We start from the raw sequence: 24,320 nt of genomic DNA on the forward strand, positions 1-24,320 counted from the left end.
CAAAACTACAACCATTGCCTATCTCCTGCTCAGCCTTCTATATACATCCCCTATATTCAAACACATTCAGCCCTCACAAATAGCCAATGTACAGCAATGTTATAATGAAATATCAAGGTTTGCAGCGTAGATCTCCAATTAAACAGATCACTGCATTGCCCTCCAAAAGCTATCATGGCTGGACCTTCATATCCAACTCAAAATTTGCCAACTAAAATACATCATAACATTCTCTACTAACCCAAACAGTGTCCAGTGACCTCAGAAATACTTGAGTGGTACATGTTACCACAATCTCTATGGTCTGATACTACAGATCTGGTCTCATTAAACAAAGATCTTAACTCCCATGATAGCACACTCTATTCCTGTCATGTAGCCAAACTATGGAACTCACTGCCCAGTGTCATTAGACAAATAGCATGCCAACTAAACTTCAACCAAACAGTAAAAAGCCTTATTCTTGGCACACCTCACTGTGACTGCAGCACCATCCAAGTTTCCCCAAGCATGAGAACTACCCCCTCAAACCCCACCAAACCATTATAACACCAAAAAAAATCAGGATAATTTATATTTCACGCTCAAGCTGCTTAAATCAATAATCACTTACTCTGGCACTGATTTTTGTACTACTATATGTAAATAGTGTCTGTGCACTTGCAAAGTGAGTTGTTTTACTGGAGGCAAAAAAAGTCTGAATTATTTTTACATGTCTATCTTTTGCACGTTTTCTTCCTACTGCATATTATATAACTAATTCAATACATTATATCAATGCATGCCAAAACTATTTCTTGTAACCACAGAGCTTTTCACCCCATGCTTCTGCTGAAAATGGACTTTTCACAGTCCAGTAAGATTTTCCTAGAAAACAAAAATGAAATTAAATTTATATATATATATATATATATATATATATATATGGGTCCCCTTCAAATGGTCGACATTTCACAATGTCGACATTCATATGGCCAAGACCATATGATCGACATTTGAAATGTCGACCATGGGGAACCGGCATCTCCCTATAGTGTGGAATGGAAAGATGTCCAGTTCCGCACTGTAGTGCGATCTCAGAGTTGGTATATTTAAGTTCCGGAGGTGTGGGGGTGGAGTCCCCCATGGGGGGGTGCAGGGGGGGGCGAAGTCCCCCTGTTAGCAGCGTTAAGGTCTTTTTGTTTTTTAGGTTCTGCTTGTATGGTCGACATTTCAAATGTCGATCATATGGTCTCGGCGATATGAATTTCGACATTGTGTAAATGTCGACCGTATCAAGTAGACCCATAAATATATATATATATATATATATATATATATATATATATATATATATAATATATATATATATACATACACACACACACACACACACACACACACACACACACACACACACACACACACACACACACACACACACACACACTGGATCACCACTGAGAAATTAAATGGTCTTAGTTAGTCTACTACATGTTTCCCCCAAGTCAAGCAGGGTTTTATTTTAGCTTTTTGTTGAGAAGCATATATGACAACTTTCTCGTGTATATGTTGGAAATTTAGATAACTCATGGTGCCATTCATTGAAATCTCTAAACGTAGGCCATGTATAAAACTGCAAACAGTAACATAGAGCTGGTTATATGACTAGTATCTGACTAGGTAATTGAGTATCGATGTAATTGTAGAAACAAATACTAAGAACATGAAAAATCTAGTAGTAGCAAATATTTTGGTGTTACTGATAGTGCTTGGTGTTCATGGGTTAGTACTAAGCTAACTGCCCTTGCGAGCCATTTTTAGCCTAGCCAATTATCCCTTGTGAGACTCAAACCATGCACCTTGTGTTTGTAAGGCAAACACCTTAATCATTAGGCCACCTTCCCTTACATGTGTTATTACACTCTTACAGTATTCTACCCATGTAAAGCTTCATTTGGTAGGTACTTTGGATTTCTAGTATTAGTTATAGGTGAACACTAATCCAATTTGGGTTATATCTGCTGCAGCAGAAACATTCATTAAACTGATGTGTGTTTTAGATAATGTTGGGACATTACATCTTTATTATTTAAATCTTGGCACTGATTTGGATAGTTGATTCAATCTGAGATCTTTAATGATGAGTGTTGTATGTTCACAAGTAAGGTTAATTTATTTTTTGTTATTCCTTTTTTTTTACTTAGGAATCTGACTTTTTGGGGGTTGTATTTCACTTATATAATAGTGATAATGAAGATGAAGAAACAGAAGCAGAAAAAGCTATAAGACTACAAAAAGAACAATTAAAGAGGTATTTTGTCTTTATAAATCTCTTTATATCTGTTCATTTTGCTCTGTCCGAATGTAGTTTTGTTGGCATACATGCAGTAATGTTTCTGTTCATGGAAGATGAGCTGGAAGAAAGACGATTGATTAGAGTACAGTTCTCTCTTATGAACATAACCCTCTTCCAAAGGACAGTTGTGGCTCATATTTTACCAAACAGTAGTTAATAAATCCTCTGTATTAAAGCAAAGTTAGATGCTGTAATTCAGAATGGTATAATTATTCCCTAGAAATGGATTCACTGTTACATCAACTCCATTCCTTTGCAAAAGCTATCACTCTGAAGGGTTTTGAGTGATCTCAGTCTTTCAAATGCATTGTCTGAAGACAAATGTGATATTGACTGCATGCGTTAGAAAACTGCTACTAATGAGGTTTCTCTGTAAAACAGTAATACCTCTTTTGAATTTGAAATTCACTAGAACGGTGTTTCAACATATTTTGAATATCTTTGATGCACAGTGTAAGTCAAAATTAACTCACTCTATCACAATAATTACCTCTAATATTTTTTTTTGTTTTTGCCATTTGCACATGACCAAAGTTCACATGCAACATAATCATGTCTCAAGATGAATGGGGAAAAAGATGCATATTACCCACCAAAATTCATAATGAAATGTCACCCAGTCTGCCTGACAATATGCTTTTTTTTTTCACAGCTTAGCCTCATATACAGACTTTGCAATCTGAGCACAGGCGAGTGTAGTTAAACACAATAAGTCCAGTATTACAGTCTGTTACAGTATTTCCCCTTGGATATATTACCATGAGACTGGGGGTGCTGCGGGTAAAGATCACTTGCATTTTTTCTTTTTTTTTTTTTTACTGTGTCACTTTCACAATGTTTGGGCTTGCTGTTGAGGTTTTTCGTATTGTGACAGAGAGAGACATTTGTATTCATTCATAATATCTCTGTTAGACTGAGGATATTCTTAGTGATTTAACTATAATATATTAAGGTAGAATAATAGGCCTAAAAATATAGAGTGACTTAGAGTCTGACTTGTGTTTTCATGTATGCATTCAGTTTCAGGGGAAAAGACAGTTTAGTAGAAAGGAAAATATAACCTTGCTGGCTAAGCATGAGATGTGCAGAAATAACAGTTTCAAAGGGAAGCTACAGAATGTTCCTTTCTCAAGGGAAAGATATAGGACGCCTAAGGAAAATAGTCAATTTTTATAGACTTAACCTACCAGCTCCTTGGAAACCTTCCTTGCTAAAAGACAGTGAAAGTATGTCTTATTATAGCTTCTAATAAACTGTAGTAATAATAAATGTTATAGATACTGCTAAGTAGGCAAGCCTCACAGTCAGGTTACCCAGCAGCCAACCCCCCCCCCCATATTTTAATTTTTAATTACATCGCCCCTCTAGCTTATACCCTCTCTATCTCCTACTTGTTTCATCCCCCCTCCCTTCTTAGACTGACATCCCCTTTAGGAAACCTGTTTTCTGCACTAAGTAACTGACCACTCATTGGTGCCGCTATATTAGCTACTGAACATTAGTTTCTTCTCACCTACTTATCCCTAACTCCCATACTCTCTTTTTCTTCTGACTCACTGTCTTACCTCCTCTCCCTCGACATTTACTATCTGTAGTCACACTCTCTCACTCTACCTCTTCCCTGGCAGCCTCTCCACACTCCCCTATTTTTCTCTTACCTCCAAATTAACCTGGTAAATTCCATACTACACTGATTGTCATCCTTGACAATCTACTCTCAAGGCTCTTCCCGCTCCGTTCGCCCTGCGGGCTCACTCCGCTCCCCTACCCTGCCCCCAATTTCCACCCGCCCCCAGTACTCCTACATTTATTCCTCCTTTGCCACACCCATAACAATTTCACTCCAATCAAACCACTCATATCTTTAATACCCCCAACCACCTATAACTTAACACACCCCCTATTACCTCTCCTCTTCTCCCTCCTTGCTACAACACCCCACCCGTAGACAATTATCCTAACCTGCTCACAGACTTCAACTACCTGTTTTTCTCCCTCTTCTCAAACTTATATAATGCATACATCAACTACCCTACACCAATTACAAGCATGTTTCCTACTCTCCCTCTTACCTCTTCTAACCACTGCCTATCTCTTAACATCCTTTCAGCAACCACTATACTCTACTTTTCTCTTCTCCTCTAAACATACCTCCACACTACCATTAACTGACTATCCCAATCTTCTCAACCTTCTATCCAAACCCAGCTACCTACTAGCCAAATATCATAGACTAGCTCACATTAAGTACACTAACCGAAATGCAAAAAAAATATTAGACTATTATTGTAAACCTCTTAACCCTAAACACATAACACTCCTCCTCTCCCTACTAGATGGGGACATTCACCCTAACCCAGGCCCTAACCAGTTCCTTAATTCTCCAAACAGCAACTCTAATAAAACAAGTACACCAACACCTGGCAAACCTTCTGACTCACTCTTAATAGGTCACCTCAATATACGCAGCATTTGTAATAAAATCACTCAACTTCATGCCCTTTTAGATATCCACCTATCTGACATCCTTTGCCTATCTGAAACTTGGCTAAAACCTACTGTTAAGGACAATGAAGTTACCCCATCCGGGTACAATATCATTAGACTAGACCGCACAACCAAAAAGGGAGGAGGGGTAGCAATCCTGTATAAAGCAGAGCTACAAGTTAACACTGTAAAACTTAACCCACCATCAGACCATAGCGCTGAAATACTTTTCACTAAATTACAAATCAACACACATAAGGCTATAAACATTATCTGTATATATTTTCCTCCAGGAAATAATATCAGTACACTCGAGAATATCCTTAACTGGCTTTCCATACATTTCCCACAAGAAACCATAGTCCTTGGAGACTTTAATATAGACTGGAATAACTGTAATACTACACATCCAACCACTCATATCAACCTTTATGGTTTCTCACAAACTATTGACTCCCCCACCAGAATTAATATACCAAACAACAAAGAAAGCACCTTGGACTGGATACTAATAGCCCACATCAAGTATACATAGCAGGAACCCTCCCAGATGACCTAAGTGACCACTCACTAACCTATATTATTAGACATAAAACCAACTTAACTTTCCCATTTTCATACAGAACACTACGCACCAAAAAGCTATTTAACCCAGAACTTTTCCAAAATGAACTCAGCAATGCAATTGGTCACCACTAAAATATCTTCCAATCAATGAAGCAGTAGAATTCTTCAATTCAACATTCCTAGCTATCATGCCCCTTCACGCTCTGTTAGAAATAAAACTAAACCAGCCCCCAAGCTTACTAATAATACTAGACAAAAAATATCCTTCTCAGAGACAAATAATGGGCAAAATGGCGTTCTACGAAAAATCCTTCAGTTCAGCAAATCTTTAGAGAATGTAGAAATACTACTAAAAAAGCCATCCTATTAGACAAGAAGAACTTTTACCTACAGCACTCCTACCACAAGGAACCACAAACATTTTGGGCTAGTATTAACAAACTTCTATACCCTGGTCAATCAATCACTCCCAACCCAGTTGGCTCCAACCCTGACAATCCCTCTCAAACCGCTAACGACTTCAACTCTTTCTTCACAGATGCCATCCAAAAGCTTGCTAGTCATCTATCTCCTGATACCTCCAATCTGCCCACCTCTACCATAATCCCACCCCCTCCATTTCATATACAACCAGTATCTACTTCCAGCATCTGCTCCCTTCTCCAAAGGCTAAAACCTACCACCCCCTCAGCAGACCAACTCCCAGCAGAATTCCTACAAAAAGGAGCTAAAGCCATTGCTTACCCCATTTCCATTCTGATCAACAGAACCATAAGTGAAGGAACTATCCCATCCATCTGGATAATTTCTTATATTATCCCACTACATAAAGGGGGCCAGTCCAATGAATATTCTAACTTTCGTCCTATAGCTCTGTTATCTCCTCTTGCTAAAATTATGGAAAAATGTATCCATAAGCAACTACTAGACCATCTTCTACATAACAACTTACTTACAAGCTGTCAACATGGATTCCGACCTTACCATAGCACCACCACTGCCCTTCTATCCTTCACAGACAGCATCAATAAAAACCGTAACAACAATATTCTTTCCTCTGCAGTATTCATTGATTTATCTAAAGCCTTTGATATGGTTAATCACCAACTCCTACTACACATACTGAAATCCCTTTCACTCAACACACTAGCCATTAATTGGTTTAAATCTTACCTTGAAAACTGGCAGCAGGCTGTACTCTGGAAAATAATCTCTCTAATAACCTTCTAATCTCCCTTGGTGTCCCTCAGGGCTCTATTTTAGGCCCACTCCTATTTTCCATTTATATTAATGACCTTCAATCAGCACTCCCACACTCTACCTTACACAGATGACTGTACTATTATCTGTACAGCCTCCTCTCACACTGAACTTACATCTCTTACTCAAGAAGCTTTCAAGACTGTAGAACAATGGTTGTCAGACCGCTGTCTCCTCCTCAACCGCAAAAAAACTAAATTGTTACTCTTTACACCAACCCGTAACTCCACCCCTATTCATTTCACACTTACATCTAATGATGGCACTGTTATTTCTCCCGACACAAGCACTAAATTATTAGGAATAACAATAGACAATAAACTAAACTTTGATAGTCATATAAACAACACAATAAAATCAGTGAACAAAAAACTAGGATCCCTTTACAGAATCATGCCCTTTCTTACACCACTAGCTAGGACCACCATAGCCAGAACCCACTTAATCTCAACTCTATTTTATGCCTCCTCTGTATATACCAATCTTTCAAAAAATATCATAAACAAACTGGCTACATCTTACAATAATATTGCGAGATTTTCTACAGGTTCTTCCTTCCAAACTCATCACTGTCGGAACCTAAAACAACTAGACTGGCTAGAATTTGCCAACCACCTTAAATATCTCCAGCTTGCCATTGTCCATAAGACCCTGCATCAACCCACTAACACCCCAGTACTCTCCACAATCATTAAACCTTACAAAAACCTACAGAACTTACGCTCCTCTAACAAACTGCTGATCAACATTTCAAAATCAAATAACTCATCAGGTGACTCCCTGTACTCTAACTCTGTAGGAAAGCTATGGAATTTATTACCCACTGAACTAACAACTCTAACCTCTCTTTCACTCTTTAAAAAGAAACTTTTGCTATTCCTTAAGACCCACTGGCAATGCAGCTGTACTCACCCTGACTAACTTCTTTCCTTTTAAACTAATACTTGCTCTTTAACTTATAACATTTTCCTAGAACAGTAAAATACAATATTATTGAAAATAAACTTTATTTTATGCTGCATATAGACCATCTCTTGCACACTACCTATTGATCCTTACTGCTTATTTCATCACCACTGATTATTGTATTCATATATTTATAAAAAAAAAAAAAAATGTTTTTACATATATTTTCATGCTATTATTTTTGTTGAGACCTGTCATGATTTCTGCATTATTTGTATATTTGTTATAATTTGATCTTTTATGACTATTTATATGTCTATCTTGGAGCTTTTCTCCCCGGGCCTCTACTGAAAATGGACATGTATCCAGCTAGACTAGCCCGGTCAACAAATGTAAAATAAAAAAATAAAGTAAATAAATAAATATGTAAGGACTAGACAGGCAGTGTGAGGCACATGGAAGACAATGCTTGAAAACCAAGGCTAAAGAAGCATGTAAAACATTACAGGGTTTTGGTATTATTAGGAAATAGTTCAGACATGGTCAGTGGAGTCAGTTAAGTTAGCTTTTGGATGGATATGTAAAACATATTTGCAGTACAGACACTCGAGCCTGAGTACAGAAGTCCAGGTCAAATATCCATACTATTCAAGAGGAAAAGACTGTTTCAGTTAATATTGTTCAGGAGAGTTAGAATTTACATGCAGAAACTTTGGATATATTTATCAGCACTGGTACTGTTATCCAGCATTTCAGAATTTGTACAGACAGTTATTGTTTTTCAGCACTGTTATTGGTGACAGTATTCAGATATTAACATCTAATAAAGCATTATTAACCAAACTAGCGTGTGCAGCATTCATTCTGAAAAGTACAAAAAGACTTGGCCCATAAAGGAGAGACTGGCACCTGTTCAGCACAAGTTTGGGCAATTAACAGATAAAGGCATTCATTCCAGTCTCATTTCAGTTGTTTTCAGTTAATTCCATTACATTACCATCTTATCAATTCTTTCAATATCCTGTCATCTAATTCTAATGTAACAAAAACTGCCTTGCTTTAGACATTAATGCAAGTCTAACATCACCAGACATTCATAATAAAAGATTCTTTTTATCACATTTCATTTCCACTGGAAGAGACCTCAGTTCATTCAGCACACACAACTACGTCTTTATGATTGCCATCTACCTTCTTCACTGAAGTTTTTAATACTTGAGGAGCTTATCCACTGGGAGTGTAATGTAGCTCCAAATTGTGACTACAGCAAAACATTACTTGGAGTTGGGAATATTTTTTTTAGAAAATATACAGCTGTAGTATTCTTCTTTCATTTCTTCTCCGTCTTTATATGGAATGATTGCTAAATGTACCTGTAAAAACAAAAGAATCTGTTATTGATATATATGCTCACATTTATCAAGAAAGATAAAATGGTAACCAAAAAAGACAATGGATACATAAAATGCACAATAGACAAATCATTTATTAGTTGCATTACTTCAGCATATTACTTTAGCCCATCTCAGATGTATTGTAAAAAATAAAGTAAATAAATTTAGTAAGGGTTGTGTTTCACTTAACATGTGATTATTTGTTACATTTCTGTTAATTTTTTTGAAAATAGGTTATCATTGTGTTAGGCTCATTGTCATCTGAAACAGAAGCACATATGGAGATATTTTAGGTTGAGCTGTGTCACTCTCCCATCTAAGTTATAGACTGCCCTTTGCTTCCTGCACTTCTGTTTGTAACAGCAAGGCTGTATAAGCTCTCCGTCTTTAATAGCAGCTTGGTTTCCTTTGCTCTTTTTGCCTTTCCAGGAAAGATCACTATTTTTTTCTCTTAAAAAAGCATCAGTGGCTTCCTGCTAAAGAAAGAAATGACCTTATCTATTGCCAGAATAGTGAAAGACTACTTGTCCCTACCTTATGTCACCATTATGCCTACCTGCTATACTTCTGAGAAGCCTCAGGGAGCCTCAGGTTTGCTAATACTCCTCGATTTCCACATCCTTCAGATACCTTAAATCAGTGTCACCCTCATTTGCATCTCCTTTCTGCTGCAGGTGGTACCTGATGCTATATTGTGCTGCCTGTGATGACCACTAATTTCTACAAAACAGACCAAGCTGTTGGGCAGCATTCCAGTATAATCCACATTGGTGTGCAGTAACACTTCATTAACTTTTCAAAAGAGAAATACCACGGCAATTTTTTAAAATGTTTTCTACTCACAGTGGACAATTTAATCCTTCAACTTATGAAACTGATTAAAGGGGAAAAATCATTCTTAGATTTAATGTGAATTTAATGCATAGCCATGCAGACATTGTGTATGGAGTTTTTACTGCTTGCGCCTGTCTTGGCATGTGTGTAGCTTAGGGGGTATACCACCTTCCTTCCATCTCCCAACAGTGTTAATGAAAGGGATTAGTTGCGAGTCTGAACTTTCTGAAGGACAAATTAAGGGTTCAAAACATCTGCAGATAAATTATTCTATTTTAAAAGATTCTAAAAAAACAGATGAAGTACCTTTTCTCTAGCATTGATTAGGTTGATTTAGCTAAGCAAAGCATGGTAAGCAATTTACCAAGAGCAGCTGTAATCCTACAGATAAGGAATTTTAAAGAATAAAGTTGCATGGTATTTGTGGGAGCAAGACAGGAGTGCAGTGCTGAAATGAATGATACTCAACCATATGAATACAGAAATATGGCAACTAGCAACCTCTAAGCACCTAAATATTGATGTAAATAGCAGACAGATGTTATATACTGAAGTCATGCACAGAAGTGGAAACTGAACAAGTGATGTGAAATATCACGGCTGTAGGGGAGATAGAGGTGGACAAAATAACTGTATGTGATCCCTTCAAATGATCCTACCACCCCACACGTACTAAGCAAACAATTTATATAAAAGTATATACGTGCATTCAAACAGCAAAACAACAGCTGTAAGTGTATGTTATGCAGTAGATCAAGGTTATCATTGTAAATAGTGACTGAAGCACGCTGATGGCCTTCTCATCCAATTTTCCTATCCTGGAAAGGGTGCACTGCACAACCCTCCCCCTGTAATTGCTGACACTGTGCTGAGTCATTAGCAAGGAGGTGATAACATGATTATAAATATTGCAGAACCCAGGCATACATATATCTTGGTTGGTACAAAGGCTTCTTTGACAAGTTTGCCCTCAATTCAGAATAGTTTTCTATTAATATAGTTAGCAACAATGAAGTTAAGTGCAAGTTGAAGGCACTTTAGCTAGCCTTGTCCATGGGTTGCATATAGAACAGTACCAGAAGCAGCCTTGGGTACAGTGCAAAGCTGACATCAGAGCAATAATGTACACTGAAATAGTATTATACATACACACGAGTGTGTGTATGTAAAAAATATATATATATATATATATATATATATATATATATATATATATACACAGTATATATATATATATATATATATATATATATATATATATATAGGCAACATGATCTGGCACAGGTAAATGCGATCCATTGTGAAATGTCAGTTGATGGACTTAATTACTACATATTCAACAATCACTTTATGTAGTTTAGTGTGAAGGAACCATCCAATCCAGACGGACTGTGAACAGCAAGTCAAATACCCTCTCAGACTCATGGAATAAGAGGACAGCAGCCACAGGCAGGAATTTGTTGGTTTTGTCATAGACCACCTGGGCATGGATAGAATATATCTGGTGCCCATAACTGATTTCTTTGGGAAGACCCCATTCATCATCCATGTAGCAGTGTGATAGAAGTGTCTAAGATTTGCTGTGGTGGTAGTGACGGTAAGAATCCCCATATCCACCTCCTTTTCCTCACTCATTTTGTATATGAAGTTACCTGTTTTTAAGTGGGAACATTACAGTTACAAATTTTTCATGATGCTTATTGTATTTATTGTGATCTGCACCTTTTATCTGGTTGGCAAGAACTGCACTTAGACAAGTGTTATTGCACCATTTCTTAATCTGGGGTAGCTATGCAGCATTACAGCACCCTGCCAAATCAATCAGTAGATACATTGTCCTGTTTTTCCAAGTTGCCAGTTCTGGTTTATCACACTCATATACAGTGGATATAAAAAGTTTACACACCCCTGTTAAAATGCCAGGCTTTTGTGAGATAAAAAAAAATGAGATCACAAGAAATCATTTCAAAACTTTTCTCACCTTTAATGAGACCTATGACCTGTAAAATTCAATTGAAAAACAAACAAAATCTGTTAGGGGGAAAAATATAAAAAAATAAAAAACGTACAATACGCTGGTTGCATAAGTGTGCACACCCTTAAACTAATACTTTGTTGAAGCACGTTTTAATTTAATTACAACATTCAGTCTTCTTGGGTAGGAGTCTATCAGTATGGCATATCTTGACTTGGCAATATTTGCCCACTCTTCCTTGCAAAAGTGCTCCAAATCTGACAGATTGCAGGGTATCTCTTGTGCCCAGCCCTCTTCAGGTCACCCCACAGATTTTCTATTGGATTTAAGTCTGGGCTGTGGCTGGGCCATTCCAAAACTTTAATTTTCTTCTTGTGAAGCCATTCTTTTGTTGATTTGGATGTATGCTTGGTGTCATTGTTGTGCTGATAGGTGAAATTCCTCTTCATCTTCAGCTTTCTAGTAGACGCCTGAAGATTTTGGGCCAAAAGTGACTAGTATCTGGAACTATTCATAATTCCCTCCACCTTGACTAAAGCCCCAGTTCCAGCTGAAGGAAAAGCAACCCCAAAGCATAATATTGCCACTACCATACTTCACCGTGGGGATGGTGTTCTTTTGGTGATGCGATGTGTTGTTTTTGCACCAAACGTACCTTTTGGAATTGTGGCCAAAAAGTTCAGCCTTGATCTCATCAGACCATAACACATTTTCCCACATGTTTTGGGGAGATTTGTTGTATTGTTTTGCAAATTTTAGCTGGATCTGGATGTTTTTCTGTGTAAGAAAAGGCTTCCGTCTTGCAACCCTACCCCATAATCCAGACATATGGAGAATATGGGAGATTGTTGTCACATGTAGGACACAACCAGTACTTGCCAGAAATTCCTGCAGCTCCTTCAGTGTTGCTGTAGATCTCTTGGCAGCCTCCCCGACCAGTTTTCATCTTGTCTTTTCATCAATTTTGGAGGGACATCCAGTTCTTTGCAACGTCACTGTTGTCCCATATTTTCTCCACTTTTTGATGACTGTCTTCACTGTGTTCCATGGTATATCCAATGCTGTGAAGATTTTTTTGGACTATTCTCCTGACTGATACCTTTCAACAGTGAGATCCCTTTGATGTTTTGTAAGCTCTCTGTGACCCATGTTTTTTGCTGTAGCAGGCAACTGAGTAAATGTCAGGAAAATCCTACTAGGACAGCTGAACTTTATTTGATGTTAATCAGAGTCTCTTTAATTGATGGTAGGTGTGTACACAAGAAGACTGAATGCTGTAATTAAATCAAAAGGTGCTTCAACAAAGTATTAGTTTAAGGGTGTGCACACACATGCAACCAGCATATTGTACGTTTTTTATTTATTATATTTTCCCCTAACAGATTTGTCAGTTGAATTGTACAGGTTATAGATCACATTAAAGGTGGGAACAATTTTGAAATGATTTGTTGTGATCTCAGTTTTTTATATCACAAAAACCTGACACTTTAACAGGGGTGTGTAAAATGTGTATATCCACTGTATATTGTAGCTGACTGAAATGCAGCTAGACTTATTCTTTATTTACCAATATACTCTAAAGGCTGTTGGGTGCTGGTGTTTCTCTTGGAGTTTGATGCTTTGGGTGCTGCTGTTGCTGCAGATCTACTTGTAGGAGGGAGAAAACAAGGTTTTATTTTTATTTATTTTTATTTTATTCTTTCTGTGCAGACTTCAGAGACTGTGCACATGGTTCTCAGTGACATGGTTCTCAGTGACAAAGGCAGTTTGGAATTCATAACTCATTATGAAATACAAACATTTTTTTGGAGCTGGCTTCCCTAACTAAATTAATTAGCAATTAATAATAGGTTGCATTAGAAACTGAAAGGTATAAGTGATAGAATTACACTAATATTGATAATCTAGAATGTCCTAAAATGGGAATATTAATAGTGTCTGTCACTTTTTCACATTTTCAGTAGTGAGAAACAGAAAAATATATTGTCAATATAAACTTATAACATTGTATTAGAGACATTGCTGTTAGCTAGTAATTGTGAAGACATGCAATATTTCGATTTGGACTTGATAATTCCACAACAAAGTAACGTACAAACTATTGTATGATATCAGGTGAAACCTCAGATAATATTGAAGAAAACTGTAACTAATATTTGCACTTTAAGTGGTGCATCTAGAGGGAATATTCTTTTTTTTTTGATAATTATACAATTAGGCACACTTTTTAAAAATACAACTAAGCATACATGTCCTACTTCTCTAAATATCTTAGTAAACAACCACCCAGAAAATAATTTCTTTTCCTGCCATGTGAAAGCTGTTGTCTGACCAACATCAGTGCTTTGACAAGATAAGTGCACAATATACAGTTTCCAAGATAAACAGCCACCCAGAAAGGAATTTCTTTCTGTCATGTGAAAGCTTATGTCTGACCAACATAAGTGCTTTGACAATATAAGTGCATCATATACATTTCCAAGATATGACAATTTTTGAAACTTCAGATAAAAAGATAATTCTGGTTTTGGGTGCATTATAATATATTATAGTATTCATATAAAGATTATGATTGCTCTAATTGTTATAATTGAAAAAAAAGACTTTTTCCTTGATAACATCGCTTTCTGTACCTTTTTAATAATGTTATTGTTCACAAAACATTTACATGTATTTTTGTTATTCTTTTTTATCTTGAGATTTCAGAAGTGCTCTTAAATGTATGGCTGAGTGTAGGCTTCTAGAGGTATGACATTCCACAGCTCAGAGGTGCTAATTAGTTAAGGAGCAAGAAACAAGCAGGTAAGCCTGCTTAGGCATTTTGGAGCACCTGTGAGCAGCTTTGCTTGTTTGGTGCAAGATGTTATTCTGTAGAAAAAGAGTTAACTAAACGGCTGTAATAATGTTTATGTGTGCTTGTCTGTATCTGTGATATCTGTTACAGTTTTTTGTTGATTTGATCAAGGGTTGTTTATCTGTAAATGTAGTACTGTTGGGAAGGTTACCGCATAAACCACTATGGAGCTGTCTGAAACTTGTTCATCATGAATTAACCTTCCAAAGAAGTCATTTCAAATTACTGCTTTGGAAGATAATTTGGGATCCTAATGTGTGTGTGTGTGTGTGTGTGTGTGTGTGTGTGTGTGTGTGTGTGTGTGTGTGTGTGTGTGTGTGGAAGGCTGGGCGCCGGGCTGGCAACTCGACACTGTAAAACTCCACTGCCAATCATGAGCAGACAGGTGATCCGCTGTGGCGACCCCTAACCGGGAAAAGCCAAAAGAAGAAGAAGATTGTATTGAAAATTACAATGATGTTGGTTTTGAGTGTCTATGTAGCATGTCTCAATATGTTCTTCAGTTTCTTGATCTGACAATTGATATTCCTTTGGATCCAGTGTCCTCAACACTGAAGCTTTTCAGTTCCAGGGCTCTGACTCCTCCCATGCCTGAAGTATTAGGTCATGTTTTGGAAGACTCCTAAGAGCTCTATCCTATGAAAGCAGTTTTTGTTTTTCTTCAATGTTTTCCTTCTCCTCTACTGAGAAACGTTTGTCTCTTCAGTCAAATTAGTTTAAATTAGATTTTTTGTATTAGAATTGTAGTACTAATTTTGCTTATAGTATGCTGTGTGCTTAGATAACTGTTTATAAATATTACAGATGGGTTTAGTATTAGTATCTTAGTGTAGGATTAGTTTGTAGTGCATGCTGTGCTTTTCTTACACAATAACATTTTTTTGTAGTTATACTTAGTAGCAGTAGTTATACTAGCATTCTGGCATCAACTGTTTAGGTCATGGCTGATGGGCAAGGATTTAAAAAGTGTACATAATGTGGGCACAAGCTCCCTCCACAGCACCTGCACTCTTTATGTGTTTATTGCTTGGGCACCAGCCATGTTGACACTCAGTGTCAGGCCTACTCCTCCTTTAGCTACTGGACACTTCAGACCAGGAGGGAAAAGTTAATTGGTTAAGGGCCTTCTTCCCCTTCAGATAGGATCTGCCATGCCATCCGCTTCTTCTTCTTCCCTCTCTGGGAAAGACAAGAAGGCTAAGGACAAGCAGAAGGAAATGGAAAAAGACAAAGGAGTCATGAAAGAAAAATAGCAGGATAAGTATAGAGAAAAATTCAAAGAGAAAGAGAAATCAGAATTGGACAAGTCCCACAAGAGATCGTCAAATCTGGCACTTGTGTCTGGTTTGAATCCAAAGATTCCTAAACATTCAGAACCGTCAGTTCTTTGGATCTGTCCATCATCTCCTTGATACCTGTTTCCCCGGACCCAGCGGATCACAAACTGCAGTCATTAATCCTTCAGGAAAGGAGGTACTCTGTGTCATCTTCAGTGTCATCGTCTTCCTGGTCATCTAAAAGTTTGACCGAACAGGATGTCAAAAGGATGATGAGGAAATTCCTCAGAATGCAGATTCAGCTCAAGGTTCTTTCAGTACCATCCTGTTGGAATATACTGAGTGCTGGACCATCTACCCCTCCTATTTTTTCTTATCTAGGCCAGGTCCATCCCTTGCACCCGGCTATCTCAGATCTGATCTGTCCCACAGCATCTTTGTCCGAGTCGGTATTACAGGTCACCTTGATTCTGACAGGTTCCTTTCCTCCTTCCACTCTGAATTGTTTGGATTTGGAGGAGACTTGGAGATGAAGCTTTAGTACCATGGTGCCAGGGAATGGGTTGACACCAAAGTTGTAGGAGCTGTCTCTTCCCCTTGGCACCTCGGCTCTCAACAGCTCAGCACAGAGGTTGGTTTCGGGATTAAGGCCTCTTGGTTCTGAAGCTTTCCTTGTGATGGGGGGCATGAGGAGTCAGACTGGGACAATAGTGTCCTCAGCCTTCGAGGCTTTTAAGTGAGTCCTTTTGAGGTTGAGGGATAAGGCAGTTTCATCCAGTTCAGTTCCACCCAAACCTGACTAGAGTCTGCTTCTGTTTCCCAATTTCCTGTTAGACAGGGACAGTTGGCTGCACAGACTTCACAGCTTGCTTGCTACATTATCTCCCAGACTGATTCAAAACCTTGGGACCCTCCTTGAGAATTGGTTCATAGAAAGCAGATGTGCAAGTGGAAGCACTTAGAGTCCAGAGTCCATCACCAAAGATAAGGAGTTGGATGAAGGTGAATGTTCCCCTAGATCCCCCTCTGAAGATGTCACTTTTGGTGAAATCCAAGAATTTATGAAGAAGAGAGGTGGGTAATCCACAGATAATCCTTCACCAGATGACTCTTTGTTCCAGGAAGCCTTTGGAGCCAGCTCATCTTCATCCTGGGTACCCCCCCCATTGATCCACTCATTGATTTGATTGATCAATGGGCATGGAAGGACCCTGATGTGGTGGAGTCTATCCCTAAGAAGCCAGATAAAATCTTAGCAGCACCAGCAGACCGCAAACATTGGAGCAAGGGTCCACCTGTGGATGCCATAGTAGTAGCAGTGGTCACAAAGAAAGAGCTATCTGAAGAAAACTCCTCGGTCCATCCCCCTAATAAGGAATGTAGGGCCAAGGATTGCTTTGGGAAATGGATGTATGCTTCAGCAACTTTCACTCTCTGAGTGCTGAACTACTTAGCCCTTGTCACCAGATTACAGACAGACTTGACCAAGGAGCATTCCAAAGCTCTCTTGTGTATTCTATCTGCAAGTGTCCAGAAAACGGTGGAATCCCAGGTTTCTACCCTGCGTTCTAATGCAGCTGACGGCATGACCAGACCAGCAGGCACCAGCATTATCATCCGCAGACATGCTTTGATGCTTCTGTGTGATTTTTGCAGAACGCTTTAGGACATGTTTCATTAATGCCCCATTTGATGGGTCTACCTTGTTTGAACCTAAAGTTAAAGACACATTGAGTAGAAGTCAACATGATGGTAACACTCTCTGTGGTTGGAATCCACTTCTGTACTCCCCAAAAATCCTACTCTAGGAATCAGAGGGCTAGGAGGAAGATGTTCATAAGTCACATCGCTCTTAACAGGACACTCCTGGTGACAGACTGCCTTGTGTCAGAGTAGGAGGTTTCAATAAGGGACATCGCCCAAGAGACAGAGGCACTCTGCAAAACCAGGTCTTTCATGGTCCTTAAATGAAAAGCCCTTTCAGCATCCCTGAAGGTTTCCCCAACTGTTAAACTCTGGAGGCAGTCGGGGGATGCTTGTCTTTGGACTCACAAGCCTGGCAAAACAAAACTACAGATTCCTGGATGTTAAGCTGAATTTCCAGAAACTATTCTATATTATTTTCCCTTCCTTTCACTAAAAAGATGAAACTTCTCAATGTTCCAACCAGTAAATGGGAAACTGTAGCAGCAAAGATCCCCAAGCTGCTAGAAAAATAGTTATCCAGCCAGTTCCCAAAGACCAACTACACTCTGGAGTCTACTGAAGGTTCTTTTTAGTACCAAACAAAACAGGGGACCTCAGGCCCATTCCGGATCTGAGCCATCTGAATCAATGGGTAACATAGACAAAGTTCTGGATGGTCACACTTCAGTCCATTTTGCCTCTGCCGAGAAAGCATGATTGGATGTGCTCCATAAATCTCAAAGATGCTTACTACAATATCAAGGTACACAAGCATTTGAGGAGATTTCTGCACTTCCAGCTGGAGGCCAATTATTATCAATTTAGAGCCGTGCCATTCGGTCTCACCACAGCCCCCAGGATGTTTGCCAAGGTAATGGCAGCTGTGGCAGTGCATCTTCACCTGCAAGGGATCCATATCTTCCTGTACCTCAATGATTGGCTCATGACTGTTACTTCTAGCAAAAATTTGGTGAGTCATTGGGATCTTCTACTCCAACTGTTGCAAGACATAGGTATCAAAGTCAATCTCACCAAAAGTCATCTTACACCTACTCAGAAGAGAGAATTTATCAGATGCCATCTGGACATAAGCTTGCAGATCACCCAACTTCCCACCTTCTCAACTCCAGGAATCTCTCCTTGCATATCACTGCCACTCAAGTTCATTATCATCCTTCTCTACCAACGAGACTAATTTTACGTCTTCTGGGATTGATGGCTTCCACAATCTTCATGGTTCCCTTTGTCTGATTTTACATGAGAGTACTTCAGTGGACCCTAGCAGTGCAATAGTCCCAATTTTATCACCCACTTCATGCCAAGATTCAGCTTACCCCAATTTGCATGATGCACATATCTTGGTGGATAATGTCTCATTCAGTAGTACAAGGATGTCCATGTTTACGGACCCCTCTGTGGTGATAGTGATGATGGAGGCATCCTTTCAGAGGTGGCATTTCGAAGGGAATACAATCCAGGTCAGATGGTCACACACAGAGTCCAGTCTTCACATCAGTGTCCTGGAGATGAGGGCAGTCCTAGCATTTCAGGCATTTCAGGATGTCCTCCCAAGGGGTGTGATATCAATACCGATGGACAATGCCAGTGGTTTGGTATATCAGTGAACAGGGAGGGTCTCACTCTTATCCCCTCTATCAAGAAGCCATGAGAGTTTGGCAATGGGCGATGTCTTCTCAATGCTTTCTAATAGCAACACATATCCTGGGTATGTCCATTGTACTGGTGGACAAGTTGAGCAGATATATCCTGATGCCTCACAAGTGATCCCTCAATCTAACAGTGACAACCTTGATTTTTCACCACTGAGGCCACCCTTGCTACAATCTGTTTGCTTCCCTCCTAAACAACAAATGTAGCAGTTACTTTGCCCTGATCTTTCCAAAGGGACAGTCACCAAGGGATGCTCTAGTCAGCAACTGGCCCCCAGGTCTCCTTTCTGCTTTTTCCTCTTTACCATTGATTAACAAGTCAGTGCAGAAAGTGATAATGTGCAAGGCCAGGGTGATCCTCATTGCACATTCTCACTTTCTGCACTGCCTTGTTAGTGCAGAAAGTGATAATGTGCAAGGCCAAGGTGATCCTCATTGCACCCTTTCTGCCATGACAAACTTGGTTTCACTTCCTCTGGCCTGTACTAGTGCATCCTCCATGGATGCTGGATCATTATCCAGATCTCCTATCACGTCCTTCCAGACTGACTCCTCTGGACCAGAAAGTCATGAGAGTAATCTCTTGGCTCTTCAAGTTCTAAAATTAGCCAGAGACACCAGGCTTCCTGCTTCAGTTGTGTGGATAATTTCAGCATCTCAAAATCAGATCACTACAAAAATATACAATAGCAAGTGGAAGAGATTCTCTATTTAGGCCATGGCCAAAGGTGTGAACCCCTTCTCTGCACCCGTTCATTCCATTTTAGAATTTCTGTTTGAACTTTTCCAGAATGGCTCCAGTTATTCAACGATCAAAGTGCAAATGGCAGCAATCTGTAGTTTCCACATTGCCAGAATGATAATTCCATTGTATCCATAAGAATTTCTAAAGCCTTTGTAAAAGGAATGTTTCTGCTAAAACCTCTTATCAGAGACACGGTACCGCTATAGGGTATTGCCATCATGTTGCAAGCACTGACCCGCCCACCTTTTGAACCGGCAGCATCAGCTGATTTAAAATTCCTATCCTGGAAAACAGTTTATCTTGTGACTGTTACTTCAGCCAGATGAATTTCTGAGCTGCAAGCATTTTCATGTAGACCTCCATATTTGGTCTTTCACAGTTTCCTTAAGGACTAATGCATCTTTCCTTCATAAGGTGGCATCTGAAACTAGTCTGAACCACTCAATAACTCTTATCAGTCTTTTTTCCAAGATTTTCAAACAAAGGTGAATACACGCTTCACATGCTGGAAATTCATCTGCTGAGATTCTACCTTCTTAGAACCAAATCCCTTAGAAACTCAGACCAGTTGTTTGTGCCATTCTCAAGTTAGGCAAAACAGTGGCTAGAGTGACTCCATCAAAATGGTTATCTGAGTGCATTTCCTTTGTTTACAATAAGATGGATTTGTCTGCACAGTCTAAAACTAAAGCTCACTTCACAAAGGCAGTGCCCACTTCAACAGCCTTTGCCAGTAGGCTCCCTATTGATGATATTTGTGCAGCAGCTATTTTTATTTATTTATTTTACATTTGTTGACCGGGAGAATCCAACTGGATTACAAGTCCATTTTCAGTGGAGGCCTAGGGAGAAAAGCTCCAAGAGAACATTTTTTTTACAAAACATAGTTTTAAGTACAGACTTTTGACATACAATTTCCATAGACGAGACTTTGACATACATATTAACTAACAGATAGGATACATTCGTTCTCTACAATATAATATTACATTTTAGAAGATATTCCTAAGTTTAGGATTCCTGTGATAGATTTAGTATCACAGTAAAAGCAGAGAGACATAGAATAAGACTCAGAGAGAGCAGATGATGCTTGCTATAGTTGAGAAGGATAACAAATTGATTTACAATATGTCTTCTCCTGGTTTTAATTTCTTATGGAGAGCTCAACATTGCTGGGGTAGTTTTCCCTAACTCCTGGAAAGATGGGATGAGCAGTAGATTAACAGTCCTAAGTGGGTACAGTACTATGATTGCTTGGCTTATCCGTGTTACTTAAGTTAGGTGAAGTGTTCTAATGAGACATTAGCCAGGGGGGATACAGGAGCACAGTCCATTATTCAAAAAGTGAGTTTTAACTAGTTTCTTGAACTGTGATGGGTATTTGTTGTCAGTTATGTGGGCAGGAAGGAAGTTCCAGGTTTTTGCTATACAGTGGCTGTAGACAAACTTACCAGCTTCATTGTTATATCTGGTTACTTTGAGGAGGTTATGTGTGCTAGACCTCAAGGGCCTGGTGGTTGTATAGGGTTGCAAAAGATTTTGTAGGGCTGAGGTGTTTTCAGAGTTATGTATTATTTTGTGGGCTAGTGATAGTTGATTGAGCTGAAGTAGTAGTGGTAGTTCTAGCCAATTGAGTTTTTTTAGGCATTCACAGTGATGTGTTCTGATGGGAGAGATTGTAGTGAATTATTATTATAACAACTGTCAAGTTTGTTTAGGTCGGATTGGCGGAGATTTGTAAGCATGGGGGAGGCATAAAGTAGGGTGGATAGTAGGCGAGTCCTTGCTATTGTAATTTTGGAGTGGTCAGTGAGGAATTTTTTATTGCGATACAGTAGGCCTTTTTTTATGGTTATAGAAATATGTAGGTCAAATCTAAGGTGATTATTTCAACCCGTAAGAGTTTGGTATGATTTGTGGGGGTGATTGTGGTTTTGTTAAAGGAGGAGATGAAGAAAAAATCAGTGGGAGGTATGGCTCTGTGGGAGCTAAAGAGTACTAGCTTTGTTTTACTTGGGTTCAGAATGAGCCTTTGGTTTGTAATCCAAGTTTCTGCTAGGGAAAAGCATTCTTGTGTTAGGGAGTGAAGGATGTCAATTGATTTGGCTGTGCATATTATGGTGGTATCATCTACGTATTGCACTATTGATGCTTTAGGAATACTGTACGGGAGCTGATTGGTGAAGAGGGTAAAAAGAAGTGGCCCCAGGATGGAGCCTTGGGGTACTCCTAGGGAGACTGGTTGGGAGGGGGAGAGTTGGTTTTGCCACATAACAGCGTGATGTTAAGTTGTCCATCTCGCCTTCATTCTTGCTGGATGGGTTCGGAGCCGACCTCGGCTCCGACTCGGCCACTCTAAAAGCTCGAGAGTTGGTTCCACCGGCTCGAGGCTCCCCTTATATCCCACAATGCTAGGCGGTATTACCTCAGATCTCGTTTGCCGCTACAGCTATCGAGACGTGTTGCTTCAACCGGCTTCAGGTGAGTGTAGAAAATAGTTTAAAAAAGTTACAAAACCCCTTTAAATTAGTTTTCCTTACAGTTTCCCCTTATTTTAAAGGATTTTTATTCCTTCTTCCTTGTTCTTTCCCTTTTTTTACCACAAGAACTTATAGTTCTTCCCTTAGGCCTTTCGGGCCCTCCCATCTCCCCTTGGAGTGTATGTGTTTTTTATAAATTTTAAACTATCTAAATTTATTTAGTTTAAGTTAGTTTTATTTAGTTTATAGTGTAATCGGTGTGTTTGTGCTTGTGTGTGGTTACACTTGTTCCTTGATATGTCCAAGGATTCAAAGGTCTCAGGCTTCAAGAAGTGTGACTCGTGCTGTCAGAAAATGTCTCTGACAGACGGTCACACTTCTTGTGTGTACTGCCTGGGACCTTTACACCTGCAGGACTCTTGTGCTGTATGCCATGGCTTCAGCCCTAGAGTCCTGCAGGAAAGAAAAACAAGCTTATTTTACGGGGCTTGTTAAAGCCTGAGGGTCCCCCGACTGCATCTTCGGGCAAACCCTCTAAGGCTTCTAGGTCTTCGGCTCCAGGTTCTGAGTCGGCACCTAAGACTCCTAAGTCTACTCCTGCATCGGCTCCGGCTGGAGCCGATGAGACTCTAACTTCCACTTCGGTGGTTCCCTCGGCTCCGGTCGGAGCCGAGGTTTTGAAGCTACGTCGGCTCCGATCAGGCTTTCGGAGCCGACATCTAGGAAGAGGTCAAGGTCACCGTCCCTCGGCTCCGTTCATTCGGCTCCAGCTTCTCCCCTGCTGTCTGAACGGAGCCATAGATCGCACTCCTCTAGGTCTTCGAGGCTTTCGGACCATGACCTTCAGAGGGTAGTGAGTCGACTTCTTAAGTCTGAGGCACTGGCCCAGATGCTTCAGAGCCCGACTCATCAGTCGATGCTCAACCCTATTTCTCAAAATATTCCTCCTCCGACTCCTTTGAGCTCGGAGCCGGGGCGTTTCGGACCCGAGACTGTGATACCGTCAGAGCCGATACAATTGTCTTCGGCTCCATCGTCGGCTCCGATTTCTTCCTTGGAAGAATCTCGGTGCCGGACTTCCCTCGTCGGCTCCGAGGGGGTGAGTGGCATCGGACCCTTGTCCGACCCCGCTCTCCCTCTCGGTGCTTCGGCGCTGGTGAGTTCAGCTCCGACATCGGCCTCGGAGCCATCGCTGTCGGTGCCGAGGGAGGTTTTCAGCTTTTCGGAGCGGGGACCTCTGGCTCTGCCTGACAGGGGTGCGTTCGAGGTCATGCGGAGTGTGTTGGAACCTGGTTCAACTCCACAGTCGGCTCCGTCCGCCCCTCCCTCTTCGGTGCCTCAGGTTATGTCTACTCACTCCCTCATCCCAGACCACAGAGAGCCAGCTCCTCAAGAATCCCCTGTGGGGATCTCATCCTCTTCCGAGGCCTCTCCTGAATTGGCAGGGGAGCCCCCTAGGAAGAGAAAGTGTAAGAGGAAACACATAGACTCACCTGAGTCTGTCACCTCTGACACAGATTTAGAGGATTCCGAGGGTTCCCCCCGTTCCCCTTCTGAAGATGTCTCCTTTGCAGACATTCTAGAGATCCTGAAGCAGAGGGGAAATTGGCCAGCCCTTAACCCTTCGGAGGATGAATCTGTGTATCTTGAGGCGTTTGGCTCTCGCCGTTCCACCTCCTGGGTGTCCCCCCCCTTTGACCCCCTCATGCAGGTGGTAGCTAAAAAGGCTTGGATGGCTGCTGACTCTGTGGACCCCACCCCCAGGAGACCTTCAAAGTTTATCACAGCACCAGCAGATAAGCAATTTCTCACTAAGGGAGTTTCTGTGGATGCTATGGTGGTAGCTG

General features: G+C 40.1%; 1 protein-coding gene across 3 annotated transcripts in view; it reads left to right on the forward strand.

Moving 5' to 3' along the window:
* The window catches only part of CCDC87 (coiled-coil domain containing 87), a 1,578,580-nt gene that overhangs the window by 920,510 nt on the left and 633,750 nt on the right, over positions 1–24,320 (forward strand). For all 3 annotated transcript variants that reach the window (XM_044087903.1, XM_044087902.1, XM_044087904.1), the window contains exon 15: positions 2,187–2,293. In XM_044087903.1, coding sequence (XP_043943838.1) covers positions 2,187–2,293 — 107 coding nt within the window. The remainder of the gene's footprint in view (positions 1–2,186; positions 2,294–24,320) is intronic.

The sequence above is a fragment of the Protopterus annectens genome, chromosome 11.part0 (assembly GCF_019279795.1).
Source record: "Protopterus annectens isolate FY-2018-M chromosome 11.part0, PAN1.0, whole genome shotgun sequence".
NCBI lineage: Eukaryota > Metazoa > Chordata > Ceratodontiformes > Protopteridae > Protopterus > Protopterus annectens.